This window comes from Sinocyclocheilus grahami, unplaced genomic scaffold (genome assembly GCF_001515645.1).
Source record: "Sinocyclocheilus grahami isolate Dianchi unplaced genomic scaffold, SAMN03320097.WGS_v1.1 scaffold394.1, whole genome shotgun sequence".
NCBI classification, from domain to species: domain Eukaryota; kingdom Metazoa; phylum Chordata; class Actinopteri; order Cypriniformes; family Cyprinidae; genus Sinocyclocheilus; species Sinocyclocheilus grahami.
Window position 1 is genome coordinate 1055451 of NW_015505573.1, and position 18509 is coordinate 1073959.

Consider the following 18509-nt stretch of genomic DNA (forward strand, 5'->3'; position numbering starts at 1 on the left):
AACGCGGTGTCACCCAAATAATATTTCCAAACCTTTTGTCAGCCCTGCCAATTAATTGCCGCCGCATAATAGTGGGAGGGAGGGAGTGTTTGAGCGCTTTCACTTAACCCCTACCCCCATTCTTGTGGTGCACCCCTGACTTCTCTCGAGTCACAGCCCAAATTTCTCGCCGTTAGTGTCATTCACGGGGTGATTGTCCGAGCGCGCGCGGGGAATCTCATTTATAGCGTCTCGCGCTCGGCTGAGCTGCAAATCAGCGTGTTTACAGCCCCACACCAACACTCACATCAATTAACCGAGCATCGATCCTCTCACCGGGGACATCACAATATTGCCCCGTATCCCTGCATTTATGACAAGATATGATTTGCAGGTGTTGTTGCCTTGTCTGGACTTTTCATAATTTATTATATGAGTTGTTATAAGATGTAGTAAAGAAAGAAAGAAAGGAAAATAATTAGAGGAAACTCGTTTCATGAAAAATGTTTTCCCCAAAAAAATGCATGCACTTAATGTGTACAGGTGGGAATACGTTAAAGGCCATACGTTTAATAAAGAAATACAACAATCTAAATAACTTTAAAACACAGACATAATCTGATATGCTTTAAATGTAAGTAGTATATTGATTTCTCCTTCGTATATCATTTTTTTTCTCAACCAAAAGTACACGTCCGTTTACTCCTCTCTCCTTTCCCTCTCTTCTTTCATTAATAAGTAAATAACAGTCGCCTTAAGTATAGATAGCTGACGCTATAGGACCTGATCCATCTCGCCGGCAGCAGTTCGTTAAATATTCAGTGAGAAATAATGGCATCCGAGACATCACCTATAGTAACGTTATTATCTTCATTTCTCAAAATCAGCTAGACTGATAGCTTCGTTTGTTTTTTCCAGGGCATAAATCTTCAGCTTTTGCTGGTCGCTGCATTGCAATCAGAGGGGGAATCTCTCTTTTTTTTTAAAACACCGCCTATTCTTAAATATAATAACTCATATTATTATTATCATTATTATTGTTGAAATATACTCGTTTCAAATGAGACAGGATTTTGAATAACAAAACGTAAAGTAACATGGACAGATAACTACGTTCGGAATGATAAAAAATGTCAATTTTGTTTTCACGCATGTGAAATTATTAAAACATTTGTTTTTGCATATGTAGGCTATTGGAAATTTTAAATATGTAATTCTCACTTTTAACAAATAAATATGCAAATGCTTCAGCAGATAATTTGCCTATTATCAGCTTCAAAACAAAGTTTGAGCAAATTAATACGTTTCTCGTATCGTTTTCTCAATTATTTTATTTTATTTTTGACATGTTCAATCCAAATTAACTTTTGATTATTGCACATTAAAAAAAATTAGTAAGTGTCAATACATAACACATTTCCTCGTCAAAAGAGCAAACTGTTTAAAGAGAGTTCGTTTTCTTATCCAGCTTAAATCGATTCTTGAATATATGTTTCCAAAGACTGTCTTGATGATCTCCAGACTTTTCACTTTTGTGCGACTCCTAACGTTTTAGCACTAAAGAATTATTGGATGAGGACTCAGCCACCGCCTCGAAAGATAAAAAACTACATTTGTTTTGCGAAATTAATTTCAAACAGGCTAGATGGGATGCATTCGCACAGTCGAGGCAGTTTGATGTGAAGCACGAGCGCTTCCTCTGTCTCTCACTCGCGCGGTGAGAGAGTGAGAGTGGGAAGGAGAGGTGGGTGAGAGACTGAGAGGGACAGAGAGCGCGAGTTATGATAGAACAGAGCAGTGACCAATAGAATAACAGAGGGGTGGGGCTGAGGATTTCTCACCGTTCTGCATGGGCCCTTAAAGTTTGTTTGTTCGCTGAATGCGGCGTGTGATGAAAACGTGTTGATCCCGTTTGGCAATAATCAGATGAATCTGATTTGGGACATTTGATACATTCTTTGGACTTTCGAGACACCGATAGTTGCCATTACGCACGAATCTCCGTTGACCGACCTACTTTGCACACCGTTGCCTTGAGGAAAGAACGACTTGCTTAGAAACGGTGCGCTTGCGATCGTCCAGGAGCTGAATTACAACAACTTTAATGCCAACCACAAATTAGGATACGCGATACGCTCTGAAACGTCAAGCTACGGAAAAGGCTTTGGAAGACCTTTGGCGGAGAGTTTGGCTATCCGGACACTTTTTGGTGAATTGCAACTTTTGAGCACCAGTTTGATGCCCAGAAAGATCAAAAGATACGGTTGGTCTTTCGAAAGAGAAATTTACATTCCTGTAGTGGCCAAGTTAAGCTCTAACGTAGCCACCAGATGGTTGCTAAGAAGGGTTAAACTGTATCTAAAGGGAGTTGGAAAATCCAGCCTTTCTTCCACACGGATCAACTCATTGGGTGGGAGCAGCAAGAGAGACAAGAGTCCCCAGCAAATCAGCGGCTAATTGATTAAAGAGACTTCATTTGAATAGGGGGCTGGCAAGGTGCCAATCGCCTTTCAGAGGTCCCCCTCCACCCCCCTCCCATGATTAATCGCGAGGCATTATTGATAATCATAACAGGACACATGCGCGGTGGATGGGCTCGATTTTCGTAATTTTGAGCAGATTTGATAGTCATTTTTTATTCTTTCGTGGCTGATGCGTGAGCCAGCATGTCGCGGAGGAAACAAGCTAAGCCGCAGCATTTCCAGTCCGACGCGCAGCTGGTCCTAACCGAGCACAATGGTGAGTTCAAGCCCTTAATACACACACAAACTCGCGCTGCACTTTTTACCAGAAGGGATTTCTAACTTTATTTTGTATTCTTTTTGTTTTAACCTATTTAGACGTTTTTAATCTCAGACAAGGAATTGATACTCGTAACCCCCCTTTATATTTATGCTACTGCTGTAAGAGCTCTAGCATTTAAGTAGCCTACAGTTGAAAAGTTTTAGACTACTCGAAACTATCACTTTGCGCTAAAACAAAAACACGTTTCATTTAGGTCTGCGTGATTCTTTTAATAATCCCTTTATACCATTCTTAAGTTTTTTTTTTTAATTTTTTAATTGGTGTCAAGTTAATTTATGAAAGAAAGTAGACTATAATATAGCCTAGGTGAAGTTCGCGTTTTATTTTATTTATTAAAGATTTTACAAAATTCAACAGTATTCGTTGGTGAACGTTAAAGCTCATAGAATTAGTTTTGTTCTGGCCCGTTTAAGTTGCCCACACAAGTGGGGATTCGCATGGTTTCAGCTTTTCCTCCTCCTCCCCTCTTCTGTAGGATATTGCATATCTAGACTTCAGCAGTGCCAAAACCCAGGCTGAAACAACATGAAACGTATTAATTAAACGATTCTTTTTCTTCGATTTTTTTTGTATATAGTTTTACACCATGCTATCTCGGTGACCAGCTGTGCCTACACTCCGTTATCGAAAATTAGGCTATGGCATGCGACCTTAAAGGTGGCGGAGACGTCGGCGAAACTTATTTTCTTAAAAATATTCTCCCCCAGTATTTCCATTTTTTATGAAACTTTGTCATATGTGATGAGTAAGCACATTCAAACTGAATTAGCATGTAGTCACGGGCGATCGGACAACCAGATCACATAATCTCATGTAATCGAGCTTTTCCATTATGACTATACTCTTATATAATTTGAACTATTTTCACGTCATATAATTTTTTTGCTGTACCTCTTATACATTAGAGGGCTATTGAAAACGTACACCAATATGTAATCTCGTTCGTTTGCTTTTAATTGAGTTTTAAAATAAGTTTATGATCAAGAGCTAACTTGCTAGTAGCCCGCATGTAGCTCCGACACACACTGTGCCACGCTGTGACCAAGCTCATCTTTCGTACAGTGCCTTGTCAGCTTTTAAAACCTAGCCTACATTTACTTCACATATTACGCGTTTTTCGAACTACAAATAAGAGTGAAAAATATGATTTTCTTTGGACATTTAAAATAACGATATAACAAGCCTATTATTATATGACTTATTGTTTTCCCTAATATTCTCTCGTACTAAATGTAGTCTTTTATAATTTCAGTTTTCAGTGTTTGAACATTTCTGTTTCTGAAGTCATGCAGGCAGTGACTAAAGGTTTTGCAACAGTCATTGACTACACATTTTAAGCCTGTACTTGTTTTACTACTTTCAAACTGCATTTATCAAAGGCCGTCTCACGTCCCATCGAGCTATACAAAGAATTTAAAGGGCATACTGAACATACTTATCAGTAAAGTGTCTTACTTGAACCATTTTAAAACGGGGTGTTTTGGGGGAACTGTCCTATCTCTTGCTTAACTCGTTTTGTAGGCTTGTATCATGTTTCTTATTAGAATGGGACCCTTGAAGAGGTAAGGATTTTGTACAATATCGAAACTAGATCCAAATAATTTTCTTCAATTTATTTTTATTCAGCTTTTAGTTAAATCCATTTTCAATATTCCGTTGTGGAACATGTGACGAATTAACAGAAGTGACTTACTTGTACCGTTAATGCACAAGGGAACGTTATAGGCGATAGAAATATAGCACACCGTTATTTTAATGACCGTTCTACGGCAATCTTTGGGTAAGATAAGCCTACATAAAGAAACATTCATTACTGACATAACACGATCTTAGCTCTCTAATATTGCAGTAAACAGCAACGTTATTTTACGCTCCTCCTCTTCACTTTAAATCCATTTGATTTCTGAGGTTATAAATAAACTAAAACTAAACTGCTTTTCATTACAGATCATGGGCCGCTGTAGACACCAGTTGCGTTTAGATGTAACAACTTTAATTTCAAAGGCGTTCCTTAAACTTACAATATGTTCATGTTTGCTTATAAGAAAAATATATATCAGTGATAATCGTTAAAGCGTAAGATTATTTTTTTTCTTGTTGTATGTTTAAAAAAAATACTGATTTTCGTGGTTCTGTGTGTTGAGATGCAAAACTAAGCACATCCCCTTATTTTAAAAGATATCCCTTTTAATTTGTAGAGAAAGTAGATGTACAGAAATCAGCTCGGTGTTATTAAAAATTAATACGAGAACAGGCCCAGATTTACATAAGCAGTTGTTTGGCGACTTACGTGCTAAGGGCATTCATAGGTGAATTATATGTGATTACTGCTAGAATTTCAGAAAAGGAAAAGAAAACAGATTTTCTGAATCATGGCATTGCTGGATTTTCCCTTTTAAATGTAATAAAGAAGTGAATGGCAGTGTTTGTCAACTGCTGTCAGCTGACCAAGTTCACATTTTCGCCAAATACAGCTCATTCAAAGCAAGAGGCAAAGGCATAACCTGTACGTTGGAGTTCAGAAATGTATTGCTGTCTTCATGACTTAAGCATTGCTTGGTAATTTTTTTTCCTTAACATTTGGTGTAAACCAGGTCTTAATTAGTACAGATAAACTTCATTGGTGTTTTCTCACTTGAGAAAAACTTAAAGCAGAGAGGCTAATTTTCTCCCTATGCTTTGCGGCCTGTGTGAGGTATTAGAAAGCAGTATTACGGCTAGACTGAGGTGAGGAGTCTGTCCCTGTTGGCCTGTCACTGAGGGTGGGATGTAGAGCTTTTTTAACCTTTGCCAGGCTCCCTCTGTGTGGAGGCGAGGAGAGATCAGGTCACGGTGTGTTCATGTGTACCATGTCTCTGACCTCCACCATGCTGTGCTATAGCCAGCCAAACAGGGACTCTTACTTTTTTTCTGGTGTGTGTGTGTGTGTGGTTGAGGAGGTGGGGGGTGATGTGGATTGAGATCAATGTGGCTGCTTTCCCCTTTCACCTCAGCAAATTTGCCACACATCTACCCAGAGAGATTGTCAGCGAGGTCCCCCCCCCCTCCAAAACACACACAAGCATCGCAAACAACAGGGATTTTGTAATGTCGTCATTTTGTCAGTGTTTATGTAGTGAAAGTTTTGGAAGTGGCTTCAACGTCTGATTAAAAAAAAAAACAATTCTCAAGTCTCCTCTCACACTCGTCCTTTTAAGAGCAAGTCATAAGAATTGAGGATGAGGGCTCGGTGACCAGCAGATAAGCCTTTCCCAGGCACACCATCTAGTGTTCAGTAGGAAGTTTTCTATGGCTTGAGAGAGAAAGTGAGGGAGGGACGCTAAGTGAAAGCAGGAAAGTTGAGGGCGGGTGGTAGATAGTAAGGGACACACAAGGAGGTTCTGGGTAAACGGTAACTCACTCTTCGAAGTCACAACTAGCAAGGCGCCTGCAGCTGAGAAAAGTAACGTAGACATTACAAATTATTATCATGTATGTTTATCCTCTCTTTTTTTCTAGTCATTCTTTTTTCTTTTTTTACTTACCACATCACCAATTCTCTCTCTTTTTTTCTGTCTTGATTTGCTTGGGATGAGATCTTTGACCTGCTCTGTAGCATGCTGACGATGACCCAAATCCATCTCACTGTATAGAACTGTTCTCATCAAAACTAGCTCTGCCTCACTAATCAACAGCACAGCACACAGCCATGCACAGTGTACAATAGCTTTCACAAACTAGTGTCGTTTCTTGCTTTCCATGTACTTTAGAGTGACTACGTATAGACACACATCTGGCTTTGTAAGCTGCCCATTGCACATTGTTGTTTGAGTATAATTAAATTCTCAACTATTAATGCTTTTCTAGTTGAGAAAATTCATTTCAGTTTGCTTATCTTGTTTTTTTTTAGACTGAAAATAATTATTTAAAATGCAAATTTATTCATGTATTTGTTCAAATGCTATTTTATTTATTTTTGGGCACGCAGATGTTTTTTTTTAATTAATTTTATTTATTAGATTTGTACCAGTGTTTGCATGCAGAATAAAGCACTTGCTTTATTTACAGGTTAGAGGTTGTGTCAGAATGTATCTTTGGACAGATAAATCATAAGAATTTATTTCATACTTCACATGTCATTTGATGATCGTCAAATCATTTTTTTTGGAAATTAATAGTTTAAATGTCTACCTTCTAGAATATGTATTTTCTAAGAAAACAAGGTGCTGTTTAAATATCTAAATATTATATTGAAATGAATAATTATAGGTTTGAATTTGAATAGTCCACAGTGATATAACTTTTGAATATGCATTTGCAAGGATACAAATACATATTCAAAAGTTACATTGTTTTTCCCCCTCAATTTTTTTTTTTTTATTATTTCCAAAGACTTGCTGATGTTCATATTTTAGCAAGTCTCTTGCGGTACATATTTACTGAGGAAGGGAGAAAAAAAGATTTTGTTAGTATTTTTATTTTGTGATCAAATGAATTGACTAAAATTTGCTGACCAAAAACAAAGATCTTCAACAGGTTGCAATGAATAAATTTAAGTGGTTTCATTTTTGGACTGAATTGTCATTATATTATATGACTGTAAATAAAAACTGACAGTGTGCATTTTTGTTATTATTATTTTAAATAATATCATATATATTACTATATTGTATCATATATTATATTATATTATATTTGAAAAATAATTTGTTCTAATAAGCAGTATGATATGATTTACACATCAATCCTTAATTTTTACTCAAGTGATCTTCTTAACTACCCCCTCACTATATTCACTTTTTCCCTTTCATTAGCCTCACCTCAACAGACTTTTAATATTAAAACTTTTTCATCAAAAAAGTTGACTTTTTCTCGTCTGGACAACACATCGTTTGTGTGAGACACGGCTTTACTGTCATGGCAACTTTAATGTTATCTGATGTTCCAGCTCAGAGAGACACAGGGGGAAGATAATCTCTGAATTAAACAGGATCTGCTTTAGAGCCAGCCGTGATGAGCAGGCTGGGTCCTCGCCCCTCTCCCCTGCTCTGACACTCCCATGCTGGGGAACAATGGGGAGCCATCCTGTCTCTCCACAGGGCTGGGACACACTTCTTGCAGGGGTTTCATTTGCAAATGAATCTCCACGATGATGAAAATGTTGAGAGCGAAGCCCCACAATGAGTGGGACTCATAGAGAATTGCAATTTGTAAATCAACTTGTATGTTAAACAGCATGATTTTTGAGGGACAAAAAGAGAGGAGGTGGGGTGAGAAAGAATGAGGAAACTGGTGAAAGGCCACAGCCCTAAAAGAAGGGAGGGAGGGAACAGAACAGTTTTTTTCGCTTTCTTTTGCAAGTGCTTATGGTTTCATTTAAAGAAGAAGTTTCAACCTGTTCCACTGTATAATTTAAATAAAAATCATCAGGGATGATGTGGATTGAGATCAATGTGGCTACTTTCCCCTTTCACCTCAGCAAATTTGCCTCCCACCGACCCAGAGAGATTGTCAGGGAGGTCCCCCCTCCAAAACACACACACAAGCATCGCAAACAACAGGGATTTTGTATCTTGTCATTTTTTTGGAAGTAGATGTATTTTATTTTTTATTTTCTTTCTAGTCCCCTACCGCACTTGTCCTTTTAAGAGCATGTCATAAGAATTGAGGATGAGGGCTCGGTGACCAGCAGAGAAGCCTTTCCCAGCCACACCATCTAGTGTTCAGTAGGAAGTTTTCTATAACTTGAGAGAGAAAGTGAGGGAGGGACGCTAAGGGAAAGCAGGAAAGTTGAGGGCGGGTGGTAGATAGTAAGGGACACACAAGGAGGTTCTGGGTAAACGGTAACTCACTCTTCGAAGTCACAACTAGCAAGGCGCCTGCAGCTGAGAAAAGTAACGTAGACATTACAAATTATTCTCATGTATGTTTATCCTCTCTTTTTTTCTAGTCATTCTTTTTTTCTTTTTTTACTTACCACATCACCAATTCTCTCTCCTTTCTGTCTTGATTTGCTTGGGGTGAGATCTTTGACCTGCTCTGTAGCATGCTGATGATGACCCAAAGCCATCACACTGTAAAGAACTGTTCTCATCAAAACTAGCTCTGCCTCACTAATCAACAGCACAGCACACAGCCATGCACAGTGTACAATAGCTTTCACAAACTAGTGTCGTTTCTTGCTTTCCATGTACTTTAGAGTGACTACGTATAGACACACATCTGGCTTTGTAAGCTGCCCATTGCATATTGACGTTTGAGTATAATTAAACTTTTCAGTATTAAGGCTTTTTCATTTGAGAAATGTGTTTTAAAATTAATTTCAATTGTCTTATCTTTTTTTTTTTTTTACTGAAATAATTATTTAAAATGTTAATTTATTTGTTCAAATGCTATTCTGTTTATTTTTTGGAATGCACATGTCTTTTTTTACCAGATTTGAACCAGTGTTTACATGAAGAACAAAGCGCATGCTTTATTTTAAGGTCAGAGGATGTGTCAAAATGTCTATTTGGACAGATATGTCAAGAAGTTATTTCATCATGTCATGTGATGATCGTCAAATCATTGTTTGGAAATTGATAGTTCAAATGTCAACATTTTAGAATATGTATATTCTAAGAAAACTGTGCATAGCAATTTATGTCCCCCCCCCCCCAAAAAAAAAATTCATTCCAAAGATGCTTGCTGTTGTTCATATTTTAGTCTCTTGCGGCACATATTTACTGAGGAAGCGAGAATAAATTTTGTTAGTATTTTTATTTTGTGATGAGATGAAGTGACTGAAATTTGCTAACCAAAAACAAAGGTCTTTAACAGGTTGCACTGAATACATTTAAATAGTTTCATTTTTGGACTGAATCGTCATTACATTATATGACTGTAAATAAATCAGCAACTGTTAGTGTGCATCATTATTATTATTACTATTAATATCAGTTATATATATAATTTTCTGAAAACAAATTAATAATTTGTTCTAATAAGCAATGTGATGTGATTTAAACATCAATCCTTAATTTCTTCCCAAGTAATCTTTTTACCTATCCTGCACTAAATTCAATTTTTCCCTTTCATTACCCTCAACTTAACATACTTTTAATATTAAAACTTTTTCATCAAAAAAGCCGACTTTTTTCCGTCTGGGCAACACATCGTTTGTGTGAGACACGGCTTTACTGTCATGGCAACTTTAACGTTATCTGATGTTCCAGCTCAGAGAGACACAGGGGGAAGATAATCCCTGAATTAAACAGGATCTGCTTTAGAGCCAGCCGTGATGAGCAGGCTGGGTCCTCGCCCCTCTCCCCTGCTCTGACACTCCCATGCTGGGGAACAATGGGGAGCCATCCTGTCTCTCCACAGGGCTGGGACACACTTCTTGCAGGGGTTTCATTTGCAAATGAATCTCCACGATGATGAAAATGTTGAGAGCAAAGCCCCACAATGAGTGGGACTCATAGAGAATTGCAATTTGTAAATCAACTTGTATGTTAAACAGCATGATTTTTGAGGGACAAAAAGAGAGGAGGTGGGGTGAGAAAGAATGAGGAAACTGGTGAAAGGCCACAGCCCTAAAAGAAGGGAGGGAGGGAACAGAACAGTTTTTTTCGCTTTCTTTTGCAAGTGCTTATGGTTTCATTTAAAGAAGAAGTTTCAACCTGTTCCACTGTATAATTTAAATAAAAATCATCACGTGTTCTGGCATGTGATATTATTACAGTACACTTACACTTGTTTAATAAAGCAAAGAGTTTCTTGCTTAGTCAAATGTTCAGTAATAGTTTACTTTTTTGTATTTATGTGCTTGCATTGAAAATGCTGCATAAACAATCACCTAAAAATAGTTACAAATGTTCGTACTGATTGAATAATTATTTAGTATTCCAAATAATGTAATGAGATGATCATGCAATTACTTCATTCATTCTTAGCCTGGTATGAGTGAATTTCTGTGCTCCTGTAGAGTGCGTAGCAATCTGAATGCCAAAGGCTTACTTGTTCCTGTCAGATCCTGATTGCAGGCTGACTGGATACAAATTAGTTTAGTGACAGGGATAACCTGTCCAAGATGCCTGCAGTTGGTTGAAAATGAGCAAAGTTGACAGCAAATTGAAAGTCTAATAAGTCCTTCAAATGGTTGATTTGTGCCTAGTGGACATGTAGACATCGAGGAGTATGAAATATTGGAAATCAATGGCCCTCTATGAAATTTAATTAGGGCCCATTGTTCTCAGTTCATAGTATTTTTATGTTTTGATGGATTATCTGAAGAAAATGATTACCTAAGGTGGTTGAATTGATGGGACTTTGATACACATCTTCAAAGATCACTTTTAAGCAATATTGTAAAAGTGCTATTGATTTTGTCTCTTTTCTTATCCTATTTCATCATAGCTCTACATAGTGTGGAGGCCTTTTTCTTGGTGTTATTTGGTATTTGTTTATTTTTTTGATGGTTGTTTTTTTGAACGTATGAGGGGGATAAGCATTAAACTGATTAACAGAAGATTAACAACAAAAGAATTTGAACAGATAAAGCTGCTTCTTTAGATACAAAATGTCTCTATTCACTAATCCCCATGTTCCCCCCTCTTATTTTCCTCTGCAGGGGACACAGAGACCAACCCGGACGACTCCCCCTGTAAAGACTCGGGCGCTCATGTTTGCAGCAGATGTTGCGCAGAGTTCTTTGAACTATCAGATCTTGAACAACACCAGAAGAATTGCACTAAGAATCAATTAGTTCTAATTGTGAATGAAAATCCAGTGTCTCCTTCCGGAACCTTCTCCCCAGGCTCCTCTCCTCATAATCCTGATGAGCAGATGAATGATACAACTAATAACACAGATCAAGCAGAGTTGACTGACCTTTTGGAGCAGAACGTACTTGACAAAGAGGAGGCCATGGACACTGAGATGTCAGGAGTCTCTGCACCTCATAATGATGGAAGTGGATGTATGGCAGGTGGCAGCCCACTCAGTGGTGTTGGAAGCAGCCATGGAGCTCTGGGCAGCACTGGGTCCAATCTGGGGAACTCTGTCATCTCTGCCTCACTACCTCAGCTGGGTAACTTGACTGAGCTGGGCAATTTTTCCAAGATCAACAGCAACGTCATTATTGAAAACCTACAAAGCACCAAAGTGGCTGTTGCCCAGTTTTCTCAAGAGACCAGAGGAACAGGAGGGCAAAAGGTGGCTGTGCCAGCCCTCATGGAGCAGCTTTTGGCCCTACAACAGCAACAGATCCATCAGCTACAGCTCATCGAGCAGATTCGTCACCAGATTCTTATGCTAGCCTCACAGTCACCTGAGATCCAAGCACCGCCTAATTCTTCCCATGTGACTTTAGGTTCAGGTACTAGCCCACTAACCACTCTTAGTTCCCATTTGTCTCAACAGTTGGCAGCTGCTGCAGGGTTAGCACAGAGCATAGCTAGCCAGTCTGCAAGCATTAGCAGTTTGAAACAGATGGCTAATGTTGTGCAGCTACCTCAGAACAATTCCAGTGTGGGAGAGTCATCTCAAAACCTTGGAGCACCAGGGCCAGTTACAGTTAATGCCCAACCTTCAGACAAAAGGCCAGGTAATGCAGCAAGCTTGCATCCACAGTTAGGAAATCCATCACTTGCAAAGTCATCCACACCAGCCTTTGCAATGGGAAGTCTTTTGAATCATGTGGCTAATAACCTTCTACCTCAGCCCCCACCAGGCAACCCAATATTTTCCAGTGCACTGCCCAGTGTCGGTACTACAGTTGAGGATCTCAACTCACTGGCTGCACTTGCTCAGCAAAGAAAAGGCAAGCCACCTAATGTCTCTTCTTTTGAACCGAAGAGTAGCTCTGAGGATACATTTTTCAAGCATAAGTGCAGGTTTTGTGGCAAGGTGTTTGGTAGTGACAGTGCTTTGCAGATTCACTTACGTTCTCACACAGGTGAGAGACCATACAAATGCAACATATGTGGCAACCGGTTTTCCACCCGTGGTAACTTGAAAGTTCATTTTCAGCGTCATAAAGAGAAGTATCCACACATTCATATGAACCCATATCCTGTCCCAGAGCATCTAGACAATATTCCTACGAGTACTGGCATTCCCTATGGTATGTCTATGCCTCCTGAGAAGCCAGTGACTAGCTGGCTGGATAGTAAACCTGTTCTGTCGACTTTGACATCTTCTGTTGGCATGTTACTTCCACCAACTATGCCAAGCCTGCCTCCATTCATCAAGAAGGAAGATAATAGCTCAGTGGCTATAAGCAGCCCTTCTCATTCTGCTAAAAGCGACTCAGGTCTTGCTGATGCACCCATGAAGAACACAGATAGTGTGTTGGAAGAAGGTGAGAGCACAATCCTGCCTACCTCAAATGAAAAAGTTGAAGAAATCAACCGTTCATCCAGTTTAACGACAAACATGAGCTCTACAGTGGAGGGTACCATTGAGTACACCACCTCCAACAGCCCTCCAATGGCCACTAACCCACTCATGCCCCTGATGTCAGAACAGTTCAAAGCTAAGTTTCCTTTTGGGGGTCTCCTTGATCCTCTCCAAGGTTCAGAAACATCTAAGCTTCAGCAACTCGTTGAGAACATCGACAGGAAAGTGACAGACCCTAATGAGTGTGTTATCTGCCACCGTGTTCTTAGTTGCCAGAGTGCACTCAAAATGCACTACCGCATACACACCGGGGAGAGGCCGTTCAAATGTAAAGTGTGTGGCCGTGCCTTCACCACCAAGGGCAACCTCAAGACTCATTACAGTGTCCATCGAGCTATGCCGCCACTGAGGGTCCAGCATTCTTGTCCTATTTGCCAGAAGAAGTTCACGAATGCTGTTGTACTTCAGCAGCACATTCGCATGCACATGGGTGGACAGATCCCTAACACCCCTCTTCCTGACAACTATCCAGAATCCATGGGATCCGATGCTGGCTCATTTGATGAGAGAAACTTTGATGATTTGGACAACTTCTCCGATGAAAACATGGAAGGAATTGATGATGGACCAGACAGCAGCATTCCAGACACACCAAAGTCAGCTGATGCATCTCAAGACAGCCTCTGTTCATCCCCTACTCCACAAGAGTCATTAGGCGTGGAGAGCCAGGAGAAGAGGGCCAACCAGGGAGCTGAAGATGAAGTGTACTTTGATCAAGGAAAATCAATGGAGAACGGAATAATGGAAGGAGACAGACTCACAAATGACTCCTCTTCACTTGGAGGCGACATCGAAAGCCAAAGTGCCGGAAGTCCAGCTGTCTCTGAATCTACCTCTTCCATGCAAGCTCCATCACCCTCTAATGGTACTATCCAACAGCAAAAGTCTCCTAGTCTGGAGGATCGGCAGCAGAGGGCATTGTCATTAGACCACATTAGTGCGGGTCTCATGCAGTCTCATTCTGCCAGTCCTGGAGCTCTGGATCTTACTTCAATTAACTCATCAAAAGATCCTCTTAGTATGCTTTTCCCCTTCCGTGATCGAGGCATCTTGAAGAATACAGCATGTGACATCTGTGGCAAAACATTTGCCTGCCAGAGTGCCTTGGACATCCATTACCGAAGCCATACCAAAGAGAGACCATTCATTTGCACAGTATGCATCCGGGGCTTTTCCACCAAGGGGAACTTGAAGCAACATGTGCTGACCCACCAGATGCGAGATTTGCCCTCCCAGCTCTTTGAGCCTAACACCAGTCTTGCCTCCAGCCCAACTCCATCCCTTCTGTCTGTTGGACCCTTGTCCTCTGTGATGAATACTGAGGTCAACGGCTTTATACATGGTCTTCAACCTGAAGTAAAAGACTTTACCTCAGCACTGGTGACCTCATCTGCTTCCACCTCTCCAGTACTTTCGGCTGCCCCACCACGGAGGACGCCTAAACAGCACTACTGTACCACTTGTGGGAAGACATTTTCCTCCTCCAGTGCCCTGCAAATCCATGAGAGAACCCATACAGGAGAAAAGCCCTTTGCTTGCACCATCTGTGGACGGGCATTTACCACCAAAGGAAATCTCAAGGTAATTACTGGTGTATATAAGATGAAAATTATTTTGTCTGTTCTTATGAAATACATTATTTGACAATTTTACTTGATGTTATTTTGCTATTCGTGTTTGTGGAAAGGCAGCCAAAATAGTTATTGACCGTATAAACAAGTATTGTTTAAAAAAAATAAGTAGAATGTGTTGTGAATGATAAGGGTATGGGGGAGCACAAGCAGGTATAGAAATAGTTCAGCATTGCAGAAAAAATTATATATATATAATTATATACATATATATATATATATATATATATATATATGAAGGTATACAGAAATAATAAAGAGGAAGTGGAAATGTTGAGTCATCAAATGAATATGAATATTGGGCTGAAACCTGAGCTTGAAATTGGTGGAACATAGCCAGGAATGGTTCACTTAACAGGCTTTAACCACAGTTACCAGCAGCAATCACCCTAAGCAGTGGCACACTCACTATTTTTCCAGAGTTTATCTCATGAAAAACATTTTCTCTTTGATCGCAATGAATAAAAAGCCTAGCACACAGATAAACAGAATCCTGGGGGTTTTATATGGATATTTGATTGCACTAATTTGTATGAAACGTGACTCGCTATAGGCATAATTTTCAGAAAGTATGTAAATGTCAAACTATAAATTTCTTTCTGAATAAATAAGTATGTGCTCTTTTAGTGAAGTATGAAATGGAAGATAAATTTTAATAAGCCTGATGTCACTGCATAAAATATTGATTTAGTAAATTTACTGTTTTGTGAAAAAAAAAACTAATAATGAATTAGCAATGCATTTAACACTATCAGTTTGAAAAGACTATCATATAAATGGGGAATGGGGATCACTAAATAGCTTTGTAAACTGCAAAAGTAGCATAAGGATGTGAAAATATCGAGGTATAAATGTACACCTCATATGTTCAATGCTACACTAAGGGTTGCAACAATTAAACAAGGTACTTTTCCCCCTGAATGTATCGCATGCTTCAAGGGTGAACTGGGGGCAACTGTCAGATACAATACTGTCCAGCACAATGAGAGTGGACAGTGCAATTTTCTCAGAACACACATCTACCACAGGCCCTTTGTTTCATATGCAGACCACCATTCTCAGTGAGTGAATGTTACAACATTTTACCCTTGTTTTAATAATTAGACAAATGCTGCTTCCAGTGGGGCTATTTTAATACTAATTATTATACTACTTCTCTTTTTCCATTGCATCATCTCACATGTTATTCATTTTAATGTTTCCAAATTATAAACATTGTAGCTCTCCTAATCCTTTGTTTTTATACTCTTTAATCCCTTTGCTTCCACTTCCTTATTTCTCTCTGTCTCACTAGGTACATATGGGCACCCACATGTGGAACAGTGCTCCTGCACGGCGTGGTCGCAGGCTTTCAGTAGATGGTCCCATCGCTTTCCTTGGCACCAACCATGTTAAGTTCCCTGAGCTCTTTCAAAAGGACCTAACCGGTAGGGCTGGAAACGGAGACCCAACAAGCTTCTGGAATCAGTATGCTGCTGCTTTCTCTAATGGCCTGGCCATGAAGACCAACGAGATCTCTGTAATCCAGAATGGAGGCCTGCCCCCTCAACTGTCGGGGAGTGTAGGCAATGGGGGCTGTTCTCCGATCGGAGGTTTGACAGGCAGCATGGAAAAGCTGCATAACTCTGAGCCCAATTCTGCTCTGGCTGGCCTAGAAAAAATGGCCAACACCGAAAATGGGACTCACTTCCGCTTCACACGCTTCATGGAGGACAAGGAGATAGTGACCAACTAGAGAATATTTTTTGTTGCGCTCATGAACAAACATACACTCTTGGTATGAACAAACATACACAAACATAACTGGCATACACACATGCTCCAGTATATGCGTCCATGAAAGAAAGAATGAAAAGCAAGAAAAAAACTTTCAGCTTTTGCTTGCCAATAAGACTTTATGAAGAGGAGTTTGAAAAGAACTTGCTTTTTTGTACAATGTACAACATGTTATAGTTTTATGGAGCTTATTTATTAGTGATTATAACCTTGCTCGAAAAACCAAGTGGAAATATTAACAGTTACTTAGTTTTTATGTTATTTTCTGTTTTATCAACAGAGTGAATCTGTATGAGTGTTTTAAAGTGTGCTTTTGAAACTTAGCTTTACTTGGTAGAAGACTTCACCATGGCATTAAATTATTTTCTATCTGTAATATGTGTTAACAAAACTTGATGTTCATGTAATGATTTAGAGCTTAAAAAGTGCAAAGTAAGGCTGTAAATACTGTACACTTATCTGTGCTAGATGGTTTACAAGCTGTGTAGAAACTTTCCTCTGAGAAATATCAACATTTCATAAATCCAGGGACATAGGTTAGTCCTTTTCTCTCTGTCTTAGAAGTTTAAAAAGAACAAAAAAGTAAAAAAAGAAAAAAAAGGTTTTCACCTCAGCTGTTTATTTAGACCGTCTTCACTTTGTTTTTTACTACATTCAGTTCTCACTCTTTATTTGTGCTTATAGGATGCAAAGCATAAACGGTTATTAGATAACAACATGAAGAGGTCCACACACTTACGAATGGGAGGGGAAAATGTCTTGTGTGATCTTTGAGGTTTTGCTGGGCTTTCAAACTGCTGCTAGGTAGCTACTAGCGTCTTTGTTTGACATCTACTACACATCATGTGTTGACGCGCCCTATAAGTATTTTTTTCGGATGTGGAGCAACAAATTCCTTTACAGCAATTGTACATAGTCTTGCTTATAGGATGCAAAGCATAAACGGTTATTAGATAACAACATGAAGAGGTCCACACACTTACGAATGGGAGGGGAAAATGTCTTGTGTGATCTTTGAGGTTTTGCTGGGCTTTCAAACTGCTGCTAGGTAGCTACTAGCGTCTTTGTTTGACATCTACTACACATCATGTGTTGACGCGCCCTATAAGTATTTTTTTCGGATGTGGAGCAACAAATTCCTTTACAGCAATTGTACATAGTCTTACTCGAAGACAAGGTCCATCTCGGCCAGGGGACAAATGATGATAGTGTTTTTATAAATATTATATAAATATATATATATATATGGACTGTTACATGCACTTTCTTGAAACGTTGGAAGATCTTTTAGGGCCCAGTTTCTCTACAGTTTAATACCTACTAACAACTGCGATACTGTAATTCTTTACTCTAATATTCAAATACATCAGTTTTCCAAAAGAAAGAGTGTCCGTCTTGATGATTCATTAGTATTGTACTGTATTGTTTTAAGTTTATTCAACCATCTTAACAATTTACAATTATATACGTAATTTTCATTTAAATTTTGAGTTTGCCCAGTCGATAATCCTGTTTTGAGCTCAGGCAGAATTTCTTTGGCTGATGGACTATGGATTTCTTCTCCGGACAGAGTGCATTAAACGTGTGAAATGTTCATTCAAAGTAGGTTACATATTTAACTTCAACGTGTCAGACCGCTTCCGTCAGGATGCAAATGCAATTACAGAGCGCTTCATTAAAACACATGCAGCTATAGAGAGAGAGAGAGAGAGAGTTATATAGAGTTATATTGAATAATGGGAAATATGTATTTCACGTTACCTGGAGATTTTGGTTTTAGCCTGACTGTAAATATATACATTTCATCATTTTAAAAATATAAATTAGCCTACTTATATTAATTTTGCGCTGCACAAACGAAACGTGGCATTGCCTCTGGATTTCTTATCGTCGCCTTTT

The 18509-nt window shown here is 39.1% G+C and overlaps 1 protein-coding gene across 1 annotated transcript; it reads left to right on the plus strand.

Moving 5' to 3' along the window:
- The first annotated feature begins 1836 nt into the window (after positions 1–1836).
- sall1a (spalt-like transcription factor 1a) lies at positions 1837–17176 on the plus strand. Its single transcript, XM_016231547.1, has 3 exons — positions 1837–2718; positions 11375–14784; positions 16129–17176. The coding sequence occupies exons 1-3, from the start codon at positions 2646–2648 to the stop codon at positions 16567–16569; spliced, it is 3924 nt and encodes a 1307-aa protein (XP_016087033.1). The 5' UTR covers positions 1837–2645; the 3' UTR covers positions 16570–17176.
- Positions 17177–18509: the final 1333 nt, after the last annotated feature.

What these genes read in the sequence shown, in the direction of transcription:
- sall1a (XM_016231547.1), top strand. Translation starts at nt 2,646, where the DNA reads ATGTCGCGGAGGAAACAAGCTAAGCCGCAGCATTTCCAGTCCGACGCG. An exon ending in GGTCCTAACCGAGCACAATG is followed by an intron (nt 2,719 to 11,374) that starts GTGAGTTCAAGC and finishes TTTCCTCTGCAG; the next exon opens with GGGACACAGAGACCAACCCG. An exon ending in CCACCAAAGGAAATCTCAAG is followed by an intron (nt 14,785 to 16,128) that starts GTAATTACTGGT and finishes CTGTCTCACTAG; the next exon opens with GTACATATGGGCACCCACAT.